General features: G+C 40.7%; 1 protein-coding gene and 1 long non-coding RNA gene across 2 annotated transcripts in view; one reads left to right on the plus strand and one right to left on the minus strand.

Annotated features, from left to right (window-relative positions):
* LOC121953310 (arf-GAP with GTPase, ANK repeat and PH domain-containing protein 1-like) overlaps positions 1-19,174 on the minus strand; it is a 25,146-nt gene continuing 5,972 nt past the window's right edge. The window contains exons 3-20 of the mRNA XM_042500322.2: positions 11,580-11,638; positions 11,395-11,482; positions 11,079-11,164; positions 10,839-10,980; positions 10,622-10,756; positions 10,006-10,127; positions 9,631-9,792; positions 9,193-9,276; positions 8,825-8,929; positions 8,563-8,722; positions 6,644-6,772; positions 5,994-6,131; positions 5,750-5,809; positions 5,211-5,362; positions 4,154-4,244; positions 1,903-2,125; positions 1,405-1,708; positions 1-514 (exon numbers count right to left, since the gene is read on the minus strand). Coding sequence (XP_042356256.2) covers positions 218-514; positions 1,405-1,708; positions 1,903-2,125; positions 4,154-4,244; positions 5,211-5,362; positions 5,750-5,809; positions 5,994-6,131; positions 6,644-6,772; positions 8,563-8,722; positions 8,825-8,929; positions 9,193-9,276; positions 9,631-9,792; positions 10,006-10,127; positions 10,622-10,756; positions 10,839-10,980; positions 11,079-11,164; positions 11,395-11,482; positions 11,580-11,638 — 2,537 coding nt within the window. The 3' untranslated portion in view covers positions 1-217. The remainder of the gene's footprint in view (positions 515-1,404; positions 1,709-1,902; positions 2,126-4,153; positions 4,245-5,210; positions 5,363-5,749; positions 5,810-5,993; positions 6,132-6,643; positions 6,773-8,562; positions 8,723-8,824; positions 8,930-9,192; positions 9,277-9,630; positions 9,793-10,005; positions 10,128-10,621; positions 10,757-10,838; positions 10,981-11,078; positions 11,165-11,394; positions 11,483-11,579; positions 11,639-19,174) is intronic.
* Positions 15,692-19,174, plus strand: part of LOC121953315 (uncharacterized) — a 26,155-nt gene continuing 22,672 nt past the window's right edge. The window contains exons 1-2 of the long non-coding RNA XR_015777959.1: positions 15,692-16,092; positions 16,341-16,379. This is a non-coding gene — a long non-coding RNA (uncharacterized LOC121953315). The remainder of the gene's footprint in view (positions 16,093-16,340; positions 16,380-19,174) is intronic.

Genomic DNA, 19,174 nt, shown 5'->3' on the forward strand with positions numbered 1-19,174 from the left:
TCACTCACTCTCACACACACACACACACACACACACACACACACACACACACACACACACACACACACACACACCCTTAAAGCCTCGGGGAGTGCAACATCTGGTTCATCCGTCCTGCAGGCCAGGACAGTATGAGGGCAAAGCGTCTCTCTATCTCTCTCACACACAGACACACACACACACACACACACACACACTTTACCACACCACATTTCGATTATGACACTGCTCTTCTCGAGGTGCTGTAGCTCAAGCTGGTGCCGCCACTCTTGTGCGAGATCTTGAGTGTCGTGGCAACCGTCAGGCTCGGCGTCATGGCAACAGGGAAGCTGGGTGTGGCGGCTGCTGCAAAACCGACTGTCGTGGCAACAGAGAAGGAGGAGGAAGAAGAGGCCGGTTCATTCGGGCACCCGTGCTGGAGTAAGATGTCGACACACTCCTGGCTGCCAGCACTGCGAGCCAGAACCAGAGCAGTCTGCCCCTGAGCATCCCGGTGCCGAACATCACAGCCGTACTGAAGAGAATTAAGAGGAAAAAAATCAATATGTGCAATATTCTATATTTAAAGGAATACTTCACTCACAAAAATGACTATTTGTATATCAATTACTCACCTCACCTACACTGAATTTGTGGGAAAAAAAATAAGTTTTTCTTGCATGCCTCCATGGTGAACAAAGAATCCAAAAACAGAAAAAAATTCTTGATGAATTAAAGTCATAGGGGTCCATTTGTAACAATGGCAAAACTAAATCAAAACATCTGTTTACAAGCTCTCATAAAACTCATGCAGTATAATCCAGGTCTCATTTAGTTGTTTTGTTATAGTTTTGCTGATATTAAATGGTCCCCAATTACTGCAAATTGAAAATGAATTTAGTTCATTTTTTAATTCTCCATTCGCTGTGGAGGCATGCGATAAAAATTAAGCTTCTTTCTAAATTCAGTGTAACGGGGGTAAGTAATTGATACACAAAATGGTCATTAAGAGGGTGTAGTATTCCTTTAAGGAGGTTTTAGCAAGTGGAATAAATTGCTACTTCAAACTGACAGGGCCGTCTTAAATAATCCCAACAGTGTGTGTCTCAGTGAGCTTTAGTGCCTTTCACACTTATAGATCACCTTGAGTGGTCTGCTGAGTCATCGGTTTTAAAGCCTTTTGTTTTTTTGCTGAGGGAATTACTTAGAGGTTCTTGAAGGGTAACATTTATTATCTTGCCAGTTTTGCATAACGCAACATGATATTTTACACTAAATTTAAAATCATTTCACACCATGTCCATAGTGAACCTTCACTGTAACATTATCTCTGCTCCTATGCATTGCACCTCTGTGGTGATATGAATCAGACCAGCCACACACAGGTTTTATCGATTGCTATAACAAAGTGGGAGGGAAACATACCCAAACAAGAAGCTGCGTCATCACCACATCAGCCTGCTGACAGGCAGCGTGCAGGGCAGAGCCGGGCAGTCGCAGCGCCAGGAGTGACCTGCAGGAGAGCGCCAGGCTGAGAGGGGCATTAATGTCCTCCTTAGTGCAGTGGGCCAAAAGGAGCAGCAGCTTGGGGAGGTTGTGCTCCATCACTGCCAACAGAAGACGGCCAGACAGTGTGATGTCTGGGCCCTCGCCAGGAGTGGGAGGGGGCAACGGCGCCACAAACAGTTTCTGCTCATACTTGGCCCTGATCCACGACTCCCGTTCCTCACTGAACAAACAAAGAGAGCAAACAGAAATGATGAATATTCAGTGAAATACATTTAGTTTCTTGACAACAATTTCTCTTTGCTGAAACTTGTAAGCACACATCATTTCCATGTATGCAACTCCCACCTACATACTGTAAAAATCTGTACGGCAGCACATCAATAATGTTACATCTCATAACATTATGATCTTTACCGTGTAGCATCAGGTGCTGGTTTACGGCGGCCCAGCGTGCGTGCCTCCCATATACTGTTGACCATGTGGTTGCCAATGGCGCTGAGCACCAGCGTGAGCTCCCTTGGCAGATCATCAAGGTCCAATGAGCGAACACGCGACAGGTGGGTCCCCAGGTTTCTGTGGATCCCTGAACACTCGATGCATATGAGTGCGCCCAGGTTCAGACTGGCCCAGGTTGGATCTAGACGGGATACACACAGCAAATTAGGCTGCCACTTTATTAGAAACTGAACTATGCGCATATGGATGACAGATTTCTGCGATTTAAATTTGTCGTGTGACATTTAAATACATAGGCCAAGTCATGCAGCAACAGTGACTGAAGTTGTGTGAAATCCTGTTTGGACGGGTTTTAAAACAGGCCTGTTTAATGTGTGGCCAATGTGCCAAACACAGTATTCCCCTGAAACTCCGACCCTTTGAAACGTTCCAACTTTAGGAGACTATTACACATTTGATCTATCTTTGTTTGATTTAGAAATATCAAAGACACTGATTTTAATTATGGGGTATATTACTAGCACTTTGCTTACATTAAAGTCGAAATATAAGTTTTTTCCTTTAACTTACCATAATGAAGTAAATGTTGACTGCACAATGTGATGGATTTAGAAGAAATACACCACTGGTGTTTAGTCTGGCTCCCTATACGTCTCACTTTTACAGTGCGATTCTGTCTACCATCAGGTATGATCTCCCGGGAAAATGAAGGCACAAAGCAAGTGTGTCAACGATTGCGCAACATATAAAGAAAGGATAGCGCTGTTGCACCAACAATAACCAGTCCCTCCAGGATTTTGCAGGCTTTTGGCTTGTGTTGCAGCCAGAAGTGCCTGATCTCTTATAGCAGCTTTCTGAGTGCCGTTGACTGTGATGCAAAAATGACAATGCATGTTACATTGTTTTTACACCTTTTGTGCAAAATTGCAGGGGCAAGTGAAAAATGCAAAAATAGTTGCAATGCTTTCTCAGATTCAGAGCCTATTATTATAAGCATTTGGTGTTTCGAACAGAATTAGAATCAGTCTGTGATGGTGGTGGTGGTGGGGGGGGGGGGGGCAACAATCAGCTGTTGCTGACGTTTGATGCTGTGCTGAAACACTGTCTCTCTGAGAGGCTCTCCCTCTGCTTTCTCTGTCCAGTTAGTACAAACTAACACAGCAGCAGCCGCTTACATCCAACACTAGTGTGACACTGTTGGGACTATATGTTCACACCGACACCAAAATGGCTCAACTCTGTCGTTATACCCGGAAATAACCGTTGGCTAGTTTTAATAAGTGTTGGGTAATGTTAGCCATGTGACACTAACAGTTTGCCCAGTCAATGTGTGTGTGCCTTTCTCCAAGGCGTGGAGCTCACACTCCTGCAGCAATAATCTCATGATAAACACAGAGACAGAGGGCCAAGGGTCTGAGCACATTAACGCCCTGCATGCAGCTCTGCAACACAATTTCAGTTTGTCTGTTTCAAATAGTGAAATTTGCAATAAAGTTGCAGTGATTGGACAAAATTGCAACATCATGCAGAATTCAAGGGGATTGGCGAAATTCGCATTAATTGTTGCATTTGATCATAACATCCTGGAAGGGCTAAATAATAATGCCACTTGGAAGCACCACATTTATTACATATTAGTTAATTTTATAGCCCATATGTCAAAATGTTTTAACGTCCCTTTCTAATTAGTTAACCCCTTAAAACCTGAGCAAATTGAATTGATATAAAAAAAATAGATATAATACTTATACTACTACTACTACTACTACTACTACTAATAATAATAATCATCATCATCATCATTATCATCATCGTCATCATAAATAAAGTATTCTGGACATTTTCCCTATTTTATTATTATTTTTATTATCTCCTTGCAAGTCTTTTAGGTTTTTCTTTTTCTAATGTCTTGCAGTTTGCAGGGCATCTCTTGCCAAGCTGTTCATTGCCTTTCTAGCCATGTTTTCAAAAGAAATCAAACCAACTTGCTTAGGTTTAAATGCACGTTAGATGCATCTGAATGCAGCACTAGAAAACTGATGTCATTCCAGGTTCCAAACATTTTTTTTTTTATTTGCTAATATTTTTCCTTCCAATGTAAAAAACTTATGGGATGAGAACATGGTTAAGATTCAGTAAAGCACTTAGGTAATATCTGTCATTATTTAAGTGAATAAGTCAGAAAGTTATAATGAAAAATAACACTGACTTGGAGCATCACAGTCAACACAGAAGTTGTTGCCCTTCGCGTTGCGGATTGCCTGCAGAACCACTGCCTCACTCTGGCTGTTCTTGCGAGCCTGTGGAAAACACACAGTATACGGTTTAACATGAGAGTAACACCAGCTGCGATATGAGCTCTGATAACTGCTCTCATTACGAATAACAATGATTATAATTTCCAAATCTCCAAGTGAGAAAGCAGTGGTGGATGACTTTAATCATTATTATTAGCAGTTAAAGCTGTTAAATTATTGGTTTGTGTCTCTGAGGACATGCAATTCTTATAACACTTAGAAAGAAATGCATCATGGGATTAGAGTAATTATTCAGGATCATTATATTAGCGGCAATTATCATCTTTGGAGATAATTGAACTAATTCCACACCAGGACGTACGCCCCACTCAAGAAGAGAAACCAGCGCAGTCCATTAGTGGACAGTTACTGTTAGTTTGCCACATACACTTCTGGAGATGGGGTGGGTTTTTTGGTAATGGCCGATCAAATTAGCTGCCCTCATCCCTTTTAAAAGCAGTTGCAGTTTCCTGGGCCAGCTTCTCCTGAGAGATAACTGGTCTTATCCAGCAGTCCCAGGGTGCAAATACACAGCACACTAAATGATTAGACGGCCCTCCAAACGTACTCTCAAGGGTAGATAAAGTTTCTTTTCAAATTTGAATTTACATTTCATGTAGTATAAGAAATGTGTGGAACAGCTTATCCCTTATATTCTGTGTGCGACTCTGCCAACAAAAGCCTAAAGAACTGTTCTGTAGACTCGCAGCAAGAGCTGCTCTGAGCAGATGGAAATACAGACACTATTTCATGCCAATATGGGTACCAGTATTGCGCTACAGCACCTGATCTGCATAAATACAACCTCAGTGTGTCTGACTGCACTCCTCATTGCAAGCAGGAACACATCATTGCAATAAAGGTGCATCTTGCGCTGCACCAAAAATGGCATTGCATCCGCGCGAAACGTGAAAGTATTCATAATATTTGATCATTTGTATATTTTATTATGGCGTTGTTCATGCTCGCCTTGTTTTTGCTGCTCTCGCACAGCTGCAGGCTGGCCAGGATCTGGCTCTCGATGGCTTGGACCCAAGAGTCCCTCTCCTCCACACTCTGGGCTTCAAAGTGCCACGTCTGGCCGGTGCTTGACACGATGAGAAAGTCAAAGTTGTCCTCATCTGACACAGAAAAACATGATAGAAACAAGAGATTTTTCATCAGGGATTGTTTTTGCTCGTTTGGAAAGTTAAAGCAGTCACGCAAATGTAGATGCATCATTAATAATTTACCATTATGAACCAAAAAGACTGTTTCAGTTTGCATGCATCCATGCAGTTGAGAATCCATGTCTGACCACTATTCGGCAAAAGCTAGTCTTTTTATGTCAGCGAAAATGTAGACATACAGTATATATACTTAATGTAGTCGTTCTACAGCAAACGCTTGATAGGATATAAATCCCCCCCCCCCAAATGTGACAGGAAAGCACAGGAACAGCAGAGAGACTCTCGTGCGCTGAGGGTCAGTCAGAGTTTTAAAGATGAAACCTGACGGATCAACATTACCTGTCTTGCTTACGTTTCTTAAGCTACCAAAGCTTTTAAGTTTCCACATTTTGCGCTTGGCTGTATGAGAAGATAGAAAAAGTCACAGAAAAGCAAACAACAAAAAAAAAGAGAGGAAATTAGAAATGTTGAAACAATTGGGCAAATCTAATGTAAAGCTTAGTAGAGTATGATTGTTGCTTTTATCGTTGTGGACTTGCTAAATGCTTAATATGAAAAAACGTATGGATTCCTTAGCTTTTACCATCAGCTTGGCCAACGGCTGCATCTCCTTTCTGGTTCATGCTCTTCTTTCTGCGATGCTTCTTCCTGTCTGTCACTGGGGAGGAGGAGCCTACGTCTTTGGTGGAGGAGGAGCTGGACACGCCCTCAACTGCAGAGTCTGGCAAAGAGATCAAACAGTAGACTGTATAAATAACAGACATAGCTACCATGACCTTTTTAGACTGCCATTTTGAAGCCTCGATTTCAGTATTTCTACTGTTGCCATCTATTTTTGTGGCTCCAGAAGCAACTTTATTTGGGCGCGCAAGGTGGATATGACTTAAGACTGTGGTGAGACCTTGCAGTCAGCCTGTTACTCAAGAGGCCGCGCTCTTAAACATGCATAATTTGGGCCTTGGTAAAATGTAAACAGGGGAGATATAAAAACAAGTCATCTCCCATACTGTTTTTATGAATGTTGAAATTAGCTATTGAGAGCGACCCATTTTTTTTCATTGGGGGTCTCAAGTGGCCATTCCATGAACTGCAGTTTTTGGTACTTTGGCCTCATTTCCCAGCCTCGGAGGTTGCCGCTTGGATCAAACAAAAACACTAAAAAATTAAATATACATCTGGTACAAAACATGAATTTAAGCTTAATATATGCACTGATAAAGTTCCTTTACTCACCGACACTTTGAGCGTGGTTAGATAGTGTCGAGGGACACCGCTGCACGCCTCTGTTGCCCCGCAGGAACAGTGCACCACCCAGCCCTTCCATTTCCTCCACCTGCAGGAGGCTGCTGGCGCTTACAGGGACTAAAGAGATGATAGCAAGCATGCACTTTATAATGGAGTCATTTAGACAAACATCAAATGTAAAAGCAGAGCTACTGTTATTAAAAAAAAATACATTACTGATTCTGTGTGAACTGCAGAGAAAATAAAAGATACATGACCGAGGAAGTCCTGAAGTCTTTCACACACTTTTTGCAAGTTTTGCAAAATCCCTTATGATGCTCTTTTGTCCTTTTACAAAGATTTTGCATTCCCTTGCAATTTTTTTCCCTCTCTTGTACAGAAACCTGACCCCTATTCACAAAGTCTTACCAACCAAGGAACAGTGGATTTATTGTATTTCAGAACCCCCAACACCACCTCTTTTTATAATTGTTTTATTTTAATTATTTAGAACATGCACCTCAGCTCAAAAAAAGAAAAGGACCAGGACAAAGAGCCATGCCAGGGTCTCGCCATTTGTACAAGGAAAGTCTATTGTTATAATTTCTCTTAGGAAACAATACTTACATTGTATATGTATGGTCGTGTGTGTGCATGAGACCACAGCTAATTTCGCAAACTACTGGACCAATAGGCCTAATATGTGTTTTGTGTGCCCAAGTATGACTGTATGGCCAATGACTTCTCATGGCTGAGGTGATTTACAAATGTTAAAAACTTGTTTTATTGACTTTTTTATGTCATCATTAACCACTCACTCCTCTCAGAGGAGTGTGTAGAGGCTAAAAATTTTTCTGAAATCGACTTAGCTAAAAACACGTATGCTCAAGGATCTTTCGTGGTTGCAGTTAAACACAGTTGTTGAAAAAAAACTGTTTGATTGACTGTTTCATATTGTCATTAACTGCTGAATACTTATACATCGGCCAGTGGGGGCTGCAATGTTTTTGGTTTTTGGCTCGACCAAATACATCAGGCCTTACTGTGTTGCCAGCCGCATTATGGACTTCGCTGTGGCTCAAAAACAACATCCATAGAAAAGTTTGGTCTCGTTTTGAAGTGGAGCATTTTTAGACAAATTCCATACCTGATGTGTTATGATCAATGAAGTCAGGCAAACTACCAGATGAATCAGTCCCTGTTTTTGTTCTTTGCCACTGTCTCTACTAAGCGAGCCAGGAGGGATATTTCCAGCCGGCCCAGCTGTGAGCCGGTTTTGTTCTGTTTACAGTGTTATATCACACCGGGAATCTTTCAGCATGTTTACTTGCCTGATTTTGTAGACTTGCAGATTTTGTTGATTTCATTTTCCTTAATTTTCATGCCTCTACTGTAAGTAAGTAAGAAGGCTATGTAGTTAAATGATTTCTGTTTTTTTGTGTCTGTTTTAATTGTGTTTTATTGTTGCTATTTCATACTTTGTTATGCTGTAGCCTGCAGACAAAGTTAATTAATGAATTAATTTCTGAATTACATGGATCGAAGATTTCTGGCTGTGTTTTCTTTATTAAAAATACATAAATCCTCATATTTATATTGTGTCTATATTTCACATACAGGGCATGTTAGCAGGAAAACTCGATCTGCTCTGTGCAATGAGCCGTGACTCTGTCAATAATAGATGAGGCATGTGTTTCTATTAGCTCCTAGGATGCTTCTGAAATATGCTGTGGTGTGTCTGCTGAAATTACAAGAATTTTCATGAGTGTCCACAATCAGCCTGGGTGGCTACTTGGAGGAGATCTGCACTTTTCTAGTTTTTTATAGTTTTTTTATGCACACATTTAGTTGAATGAATAAGTTAAGCTTTCTATCGTTTTTTAAAGCCTCTAAAGAATATATAAATAAATATATGTTTATTCTTTGACCTGGGCTGACACCCTCAGGTCCCGGCACATCTTTGACGCGTCCGTTGAGGCCGACTGGAAGGCCGCAGGCAGGTACAGCACGAGGTGGCCGCTTTCCTGGCACCTTCACTGTCACTCGCAGAAGGTCCATCTCCTTCCCGGGGGCATTCAGCATGTAGTCCTGCCAAGCCAAACATCAGCCATTACACATCATCCTCTAGCTGTCACTGGGGCTTGCAGTAGCAGCATTATGATTTCGAGCCCCGTCATCACGCTGACTCACATTGACACTGGAGTGATAGGACAGTATGCCGTCGTTGGACAGCGTGACATACTTCTTCTTCCACTCTTTGTTGAGCGAGTTCCCACTGCGCTTCAGCAAGATGCCCTGATGGAGGTGACAAAAACCGAAGAGTGAAAATTTATTGCAAATGTCTCGTGTGTTCATCTCGCACATTTCGGCAGCATGATGACTGCCGGCTGCCAAAAACACCCACTATCCTATTCATCAGGCCAATATGGGAGATCACAACACTTCATCGCTCCGCATGATGAAGCTGCCTTCACACATTTGATCTGTAATGACTGCTGCTGTGTTGTCCTCTGCAGAGGGTCATTAGATACATCACATTTGTTTCTGCAAATCTGTACCTGTTTGATAGGAATGCAGCGTCCACTGCCCAGATCTCCTTTACAGTCCGCACTCCTTCTGTTTGAGTCACTGCCTCTCCGACCCTAAACAGAGTACAAGAGAAGCAATAAAAGCAATAGAGGCAAGAATTGGGTAATTGGTTAAAGAATATAACTTAGAACTCATGAATCATGTGAGTTTTCCTTATGAATTGCTGTGCATTTCATTACAAAGCCATAAAAAGTATTTGGAAATGTGACTTTCTGCTGACTGCAAAAGCTGGCTTATTAATATGAGTGATATCGATAGAAATTAGTTGAACATCAGTTCCATTCAGCCTTATTAAAGCTGCACAGTACAGCCAAATCTGTATCATGACTTAAAATGAAAAAAGAAAAAAACTGAAAAGGGATAGCACATAAAAATAAAAGGGTGCTCAAGCACAGTTTATTAAATACCGCAAATCTGGGGGTGCGTCTCCGCGTGGCACTGCGGACTGACCCCGGCGTGGCACTTTCCTGCTTCTCCCCTCTTAATGTCTTGCCAATTTCTTTATGACTGATCACAGGAGTGGAGGGAAGTGATGAGGAGTAATCACTGCTCTGACCACCGTTACTGGCCTGAAGAGAGGTGAGAGCCGCAGCCGGGTGGGAGCGATGAAGTGATAATTGAGCAGAAAATGAAGATAATTGAGTTTGTTACAAGCTGACAGCCTTTAAAAATAGCCTGAGAGCACAACTAAAATATGTAGTATACTTGGTAAGAAAAGGGACATGAAAATGACACAAGTTTTTTTCGCACAGTGTGGAACAGATGGTGCGCAACAGCTTTACCTGTCCTGGAAAGACACCTGACACTGGGGTGGAGCCACCAGAGTGACTGGGAGAGTTGGGGAGAGATTTACAGGAAGCCAGTAGAGCAGCTTGCTTCTTGGCGGTCATGATCTTCTGAGCAGCTGTGGAACAAAAAAAAAACAGGAAATAAATACAACACCCCTTGAAAGATTAGCCCTAAAACAAACATGCAACCTTCATATTACTTCATCTTCTGCAGCAGAACCCTTAGCCCTTTAATACCTGAGCAATTATCTTGATATCTTGGACCCAAAACTTAGCAAGAAATTAACAACACAACAAAATGACCTGAAAATTAAAAAAAGAAAAAAAAGTTTGTAACATACGGTCAAATGTGTAATATATATATATTCTACATTTTGTCTTTTCTTTCTTAGACATTTTTCCCTAACTCTTTTAAAAAGGTGTTATTGCAACTTATGAAATATTTATGACCAAGTTGCTTATTGCCCGTTTCCCATGTTTTTGAAAGAAACTGCATCAATTTGCTCAGGGTTCATGGTTTAAATACTCGTGAAAGGCATCTGAATGCAGCGCTAGGAAAGTGATTTCACTCCACGTTTTAAGTGGTTAATGGCCTGGTTTGCACACATACCATCAGTGAAGACTCTGTTCACATTGAGGCCGTATGTTGCACAGGTTTCGTAGTACGTGCAGCGCCGCACGTCTGAGCAGAGCTGTCTGGCCCTGGCGTCATCTATTACTCTGGGGTTGGTGCTGCTGATCTTATCTGTAAAAAGCATTAATCACAAATATAAGTTCAGTGCTGCACACACTTGAATCCAAGCACATGCTGCATGTGAGTGTCTTACCCTGTGTGCCGACTACTATGAAGGGTATCTCAGAAACAGGCCGGTGGAGAGCGAGCTGGTGGTAGATTCTGTAAACTTCCTGGAAGCTGGCTTCATTTTCCAAACTGAAAACCAGGATCACTGCATCTACCCAACTTGCAAACTGAAGAGATGGGAAAAGAAGAAGAAGGGCATTAAGAATCGAAGGAGGCTGATATTAAGATTTAATTAGTTGTCCATGTTAACCAAGTTCAAACCCACCTGAGCACCCGGGAGTTCGGTTTCTTCTCTGATTATTAACAGGTGGCTCTGTCCATCAACTAGGACGTCCTTAATGTACTGGCGCCCTGCAAATACACAATAGGAATTAACAGTGATTATATATTTTTTTTTCACAGTTTGTAGTTTGACTCGTTATAGCAGGAAAAGCACATAATAACATTAATAGCATGGCCCTGGATCATCTAAATAGAAGGTAGCAAGCATTAATGTTATTAAGCTCCATTATCAGTTGTGCACCTACATCATCATAGAACAACACACACACGGGATTTAGATAAGAACCTGTGAAACTAACCTTCAGCGTTCTCCAGCTGCAGATAACTTCCTGTCAAGTGTCTGTGGACCAGAGCAGACTTCCCACTGCACAGACCTCCCAAAACACCCTGCAGAGCACAAACACACAGATAGAAAAACAGAAAATATTAAACGTAGTATTGACTCCTACTCACCAGTTTGGAAAATCAATACCCTGATGCTTACCAGGTGAAGCTCTTGTACAGTTTGACTCATGGTCCATTCTTGACTGCTGGTGCACGCAGCTGAAAAAAACAAAAAAAGGGGGGATATATCATTAAAAAACAAGGGTGTAGGTGTGATTTCAACATTTGGGGGAGTCACATATGATACAGAGGGTTGGGGGTCCTCCTCAAAAAAGTTTGAGCATTAATAAACACTCAATTTCCTGCATTATAATGCCCCCTGAGCCCAAAAACTACACCTATGATGATACAACATTGGAGTTGCTGAAAGCTGTACTTCTATGCTCCTTTTAACAGTTTGTATGTTATTAGCATCTAAACTAGCCACAAACACATTCATGGGTCACCTGGGTTTGGTTCAGAGGGAAATGTGTCAAGTAGGCAACTTCATAATGTGGGGCACAGGCTATCCTTTTAATAACCTTACAACGCTAAGGGGACGATCACACCGAGATGCATCAGGCCAGCCGCAACCGCTCTAAAAACGCAGCTGAAGTGCATCGCATTGCCAAAAGTGACAATGATGAGCAGTGCATTCTGCTAAGATAGGCTAAACCCTGCATCTATTTCCTTCTGGAAACACATACATGAATTTAGACAAATATTTTTCAACTGCCAGATTGCTTGAAGTAGTGTGTCTGTAATGGCACAAAGAGGAAATAAGGTAGTTAGCCTTGATTGAGAGCTAAAAATACACATTTTAACAACTCTAAAATGCTCTTTTTTTACATTTTTATGTTGTATATTATCAGCATCTAAACTAGCCAGCAACACATCCATGAGTCACCAAGGTTTTGTATAATATAATATATATATAATAAGGAAAATGTGTCGAGTAGGAAACTTCACAATGAGGAGCAGAGGCTACCTCTGGTCACTGGTATAAGCTTACCAGGCTAACCATGCCATCTGCTTTCAGTCTTTCTGCTAAGCTAGGCTAACAAAAATGAAGTTGGTCCTGGACCCCTTGTCGTACTATGGGTATGTTACAAAAATAAGCCTATTTTCTAAAAATGTTGAGTGTTCCTTTAAAGGATTTGCTGCTGAATGGTGGCCAGGTTTGGTCTGCGTGCCCGTGGACACCACAGAGCGCAACGAGCAGAGTCACGGTGTCCGAGCCTCCCCGCTGGGTGCAGAGAGGCTGCAGCTCCCACACAGTCACAGTGAGCAACCAACATTTTTAATCAGAGTCTGAGTCAGTGAGCATGCGAGATATCTTAAGTTTACTCAAATGTTGCTAAACACAACTATTTTTTTTATATATATAATGGTTGCCCTATAAAAACCCCTCCCAACAAGTCATTTATTCGCTTATTCAGCCTTGAAAAAGTATTAATCTTAAAAAGGAATTCAGCTAGCTGTGGTGGGATGATTCATCTTGTTCCCAGTGCAGTTTCCCCACATTTCATGAATTTTATAGAAGTGAGTGTCAAATGAAACAAGACAGAATATGCCACTGGGTACTCTGCGGTAACATGAAGGTGAAAACTGATTCAAAAAAATGTTTGAAAGAAGCAGATTTGCATTGGAGAAAAGTCATATAAGCTTAAATAGAAATGATGTGTTAATACAAGAGTTTTGACTTGAGAGTTTATTATTATTGTCTGTTATCGAGTCAGACAGTTGTTACACTTGTGCAGCAATCTACCTCATTCAGTACTGTGACGTTATATTGACCAGAATCTCTAAAATGTTCCATAAAAAGAGGAAACTGCACTGAAAAATGAAATTATTGTTGATTTTTTTTCTTGTAAGAAAAAGAAGTCTCAAAGGCTGTGTCTGGGTCCAAATGACTTGTTAAGATGGATGTTTTTATGGTGTACTGAACAATCAATAGTGTGATTTTGGTTACTTTATGAACAATTTTATTTTAGAAATGATAGAAGATAACTGCTGTCAAGTGACTTATCTTGTTATGAGCATCATTTTTAGTTTGCAGAAGACGTCAGCATTTTCAGAGATACTATAAAAAAATCTAATTTTTATGTCGGTTCTTTATAGTCTTTGAATTGCACAATTTGACTGAATTTAAACATACTGTATATTAACTAAAATATAGGACAACCCTATGAAGACAAAAGCTATCATTGGAGAAAGGTGTTGCGTGTCAGACTTCAATTAACTTGTGAAAAGTCAAATTCACTTTATTTATTTGTCATGATTCTTTCTAGTCCCTGTTCCCTGCACATTTTGCTGTGTTTTGATATAGTTTTTTTGTATCTTAATGAGACCTTTCTGTGTAAATTAAGGACAAATGAAAAAAAAAATTATTTCAATCGTTTTTAAACTTTTGCATTATTAAGCTGATCTGTTATCATTTGTTGAAGATCAAATAAAGCTGTGTTTGTGTTGCTTTTCTGGCTTTGTTTTTACTGATAAGGACTGAATGAAAACTGCATTACGTTGCAAGTGTCACGATGACAAATTGTTTGTGAGATTATTGCCAAATATATCTACCTCATCTCTTAACTGTGATCATAATGATCCAGCAGCTGTGCAGATTTATTGCGTAGCAGTGGGTTTAGTAAGTTATCAGATTTGGTGCTGATATGCTAAAATAAGGCTTTGTAAAAAGGCCAAACGAGATGGTATAGACAGCAGAGTTAATAACATTTGTTCAGTTTTTACTGGAGTCATAGTGTGGGAGTTATGGCACTACAGCAACTGTTTAAATTTATTCATATTCTTAGTTTTATTGCTCTAATTTTACGCTGAGGTCACAGATATATCTCTGCTCCAAAATATGAATCACAAGTCTCTAATATTCAGCCATAAAGTTTTGCATTAAATAAATGAGAGACTCAGCCAGTAAATTATGATGGCACCTCCACAAGTGTCAATTTCTTGAAACAAGGTGGAATTAGCAAAAAAATCTTTTTTATATGGCTGTTATGTTCTATGAAATTATGTTAATTCATTTAGATAGTTTTGGTGTGAGTTGTAGAGTGTTGGAGATATCAGCCATATCGGCCTTCTCTCCAGTTTAATTTAAATGGCACTTGGCTTGTGGGGCTCAAAGTGCCAAAAATATACATTTGAAAAACTAAATAAGTCATTTCAAGACAATCCACAGATTTTTTTCGTTCCACCAAACTGCACCCGCCAATAGTACCACCCAGAGGTGTAAGTATAGACAGTATAGACAGGCAATGTGAGTGCACTGGGGCCCATACTGTATGAGGGATCATAGCGCGAGTGGGCCCCACCAGATGCGAGAGAGGACCCATGGTCATACTTTTGTATTGTTGTAGCAAAATGACATGCAATAAAACTACTATATGTCATTTTTTACATTGCAATTCCATTTTATAAAGATAAACATTTGAGCAATACTGCATGAGAGGGTGTGCTTTGCTTTGAGTGTAATATTGTGATTAAACAACTATTACCAACAAAATATAAATGTATAATCAAAATAAATTCATGATTTGGGGCAATTAGCTCTCAAAATAAAAAAGCTCTCAGTGACTGTTATCTCCATTTCCATAGAAAAACACCGAGTCTGACTAATTGCTGGAAAGTTAACCACTTCAGCAAGTAGGTCGAACCTTAGTAACGACCTAGCAACAGATACTTGTGCATATACTTTCAAGAGATCGTGGGGTATCCAAAACTACACAAATGCACCAGATATAAACACAGAAATGCTTAGCTTGCTCTGTCTTGTTACGACTAAAGTATCTTTTGACAAAAAAAATCTTCTTCCATATACAGATTTAACTAACATTCGCAAACGTTACCTGCATTTTTAAGCTAGTAGCTCTGTCACGGCACAGCTGATGGGGGGATGCCAGAGGTTTACAAACATTTCCAATAATTTAAGAGCAAGGTAAAGTCCAGAAGTCAAGATGAATGAATAAAGATAGAGGTATCCTCATTTCCATGATTCACAACATGTTGTTATCTAACAAAATGTTCTGCTTCATCCTGCGTCTTGATGGCGTTTAGCCTTTCACCGCGGTCCCAATAACTAGCCTATATTTCCCATCATGCCTAGATCTGGGCTGAGAAGATTTTAGTTTGCAGTTAAGTTTGCTGTTGTCACACACAGCAGCTGTGGTCACACACATAAATATCCCTTTCTGTTACTATTCCTAACGCCTCTGTTCAGAAAATTTGGGTTTATGCTGGTTATTTTCATCTTTGTGTTAGTTTATGGATTACACCATGAGTGAGTTGAGTGTTGTCTCAATTATATAAGTTATCGAAAGCCATTTGTTATTTTCGCTTGTGGAACATAGTACAGGCACAAATTATCCATAGAGGAAGAAATAACAAGGATAGAGAAAATATCTTAGTGATGTGGAATTGTACTGTCATGCTAATACTAACATCTCTGCAGTGACTTGTGGACCAAACAGGGTTCTCGGTCGCAATGACTTGTTGTAATATCAAATACAAAGCACTTGCAAGAAAAAACGGCAGAGAGAAGAACAAGAGATTTTTTTTCTCAAACAGTCGCCGGCCAAGCCCCTCACCGCTGCTCTCAGCGTGTGTCAACAGACATGTAGCAGGTAAGCTAACGTTAGCAGCAAGCTGGATAACAATGGTCAAAATAATCCTAACCTTTAGCTGTAGTTTTAGATGTAATGTTTAAGACAAGGCATACATGTATTATGTAGACTAAGTTTTAGGCTGCTAATAAATACATGTCTCTACCGGGTGGATAGCCAGTTTATGAATAATTATGGAAAGCTAACTCATAGCCCTGATGCTAGCTGTTTCTAGCATTAGATAACCGTCATATTTAAATATTTTGCAGGTTGCAGGTCTAACCAGTCAGAGAAAACCATTCAAATAGGTGAGTACAAGTGCTTTTTCAGGGGGATTTGGGGTATGTGTTGGGCCGCCGTGCCCCTTTTTCAAAGGTTTTTATTTCGGAGTCAGGTCACTGCTGAGCACCTGTTTCATTGTGTGTTTGTACTAATGTGGGTAAACTGTGGCTGTAGCTGGCCAGTTGTCGGGTCCTGGTGTTGTTTGTTAAGTATTGCAGCCTTCTTGTCTCAAACTATTATCGCTTGCCTTTATGTCGAGGAGTGCAGTTGTCATGAGGTTGTTGTACTAAAAAGGTCCACAGTCATTTCAGCAGACAGTGAAATGGACAGCTCTGCTCTCAGCTGCTTGTTAACTTTCACTTTAACTGAACTATCCATACTTCTGATCACTTTCTCTTTCTCCTATTTACTCTGCAAATACATTAGCAGAGGTCACACATTGTAAAATTCACCACATTGCTGGTGCTGCACACACAAACACACACACACACACACACACACACACACACACAGTATATGCCTAATTATGTGTGCATATCTTAAGTGTGTACATATGTGTATGTGTGTGTGTGTGTGTGTGTGCGCTTCACAACTAAGGGACCCAAGGGCTCATCATGTAGTTTACACTTGACCCGTTTTTACTAACTTAGGCCATCCATCACGCAGATGGAACCGTGCATCTACTCATGTATGAGAGGTCCATGCTTATGACAGCGTGAGATGTAAACGTTAAATTAGCTATCTCACTGGTGCTAGTTGAGCTAGCAGTAAATGCATGCTTCCTTCTGACTTTTAACACAGTTGGCAATGTAGTTCGGTAGAAAGAAAATAGTTCCATCAAACAGCTCATAACAGGGTCTGTGGATTATCTTGACTAACTGAGTTATGATTTCTGGAGAGAGACATTGCTGTTGAATTTTTCAAATGTATTTTTTGGTGCTTTGAGCACCACAAGCCAAGTGCCATCTAGTTTTATTATACTGGACTATAGTGGCCGGAGTTACTATCAACATGCCATAGAATGCAAGGTGTTTTGGTTTTGACTCGTGTGCCAGCTCCAATTTGTAAATCCAAACACTCACGTGAGGCAGGAAAAACTTTAACACTGTTTATTTTGGAAATCAGAAAAGTAAAGAAAATATAACAGACAAAGTCCAGCCATTACACATGTCTGATCCACTACCGTCCTATTCCTTACATAAAACAGAAAAATAATCCCTGGTTAAAACTTTTTCCGATTCACACCTACGCACTTGACCTTGCCTTGCCTTGTCTTGCCTACGCAGACTTCTCGTCGTCTTCTAGCACGACATCATCCTATCCTTTTTTTCATGCGCATTAAACTGGCATAGCTGTGATACATAACTGAGCCTGCATTTTAATGGAAATATTATAATAAGTCATGCAAATATAAACATGTCTTATACTATATACCATCCAAAATATACAGAAACTGACATTATAAAACTGACAGTATAAAAGTATAAAATGTGTGAGTACGGCTGATATCGTTAGCACTTGGCAACTCACACCAAAATAATCTAGACTGATAAATAGCACCACAGGTTAAATTAAAAACATGTATTTTTGATTTCTGGGTAAACTGTCCCTTTATTTTCATTTAAAGACTTGCTTTCTCTGTAGGGAGGTTTCTCTAAACTGGTTTGAGTGCCTTGGCTCTAATTTCTGTGAATGGACATTCAATAAAACACACACAGAGAGACATATACACACACTCATGAGGGACACATCACACATTTGCAGATATGAGGCGAACAATGAGAGACAAATGACTTCCTGTGTGGACACATGCACCCAAACACACATACTGTACACACTGTCTGGAGCAGACTGTGAAGCTGCTAACAGATGTAAATAAATGCAGAAACCATCGACGCCAGAGACACAGATACCGTTTGAACAGACACACACACACACACACATACACTCTGGGTCACGTTGAGCTCGGGCGGAGTCACGTCGTTGGCCAGCTCTCCGGAGACACAGATTCTAACTTTAAACCCCAGCGATTCTCCCTCATCCCCATCTTTGGGCAACCCCCACGCCCACACCCCTCCCCTCCTCCATCAACAGCGTCACGCCACAGACCAAACAGCATCTCTCACGGCTTGCTGTTGCCATGGCAACTCCATTTTCCAGAAGCCTCCAGCCCGGGTCTCTATACAATAAATGGTCTCTCATGGATACAGCGACGTGTGAGAGAGGCACAGAGACACCATGTCCACCTGTGCACATATGATGCTGGAAATATGCAAGTGTGTGTCATGACGTTGAACACCAATATTGTCTCAATTAAATCCAATCAATCGCGTTCGTCTATGATCAGAGTACTAACATAACATGTTGAAATTACAGGTTCAACATGACACAATGTTGGCGATGCCGCTCACAAACACTTAAACACGACATCGACGAATGAATAGGCTCCATTTGAAGGCTGATTAACTCCGCGCACAGAGCAGGAAGTGGCAGGTTCCCGCTCTCCTCACTCCTCCGATGAACACAGCTCTGTGTATCCCCAACCTTAATTATTCATGTCCCACTTACTCCTGACAAATTATTCAGAGCTTACTCCAATACCACACTCTGTGTCAAAGATGATTTTCTTTAGAATATATCAATAAAGATGAAAGATTGATGAAGTAGCATCATTTCCTTTATTTCAAATGGAGACGGCTGAATAGTTCATGAAGTGTTTTCGTAGTTTTTGACAAGACTGAACTAATTTCTGTTTGTCGGAGTGTCAGGGTTTGGGGAACTCCTCGAAACAGAGAACATTGAGTACATTAGTGGAAGTACA

Source organism: Plectropomus leopardus, chromosome 2 (assembly GCF_026936395.1).
Source record: "Plectropomus leopardus strain MGB_pleo_1.0 chromosome 2, ASM2693639v1, whole genome shotgun sequence".
Lineage (NCBI taxonomy): Eukaryota > Metazoa > Chordata > Actinopteri > Perciformes > Serranidae > Plectropomus > Plectropomus leopardus.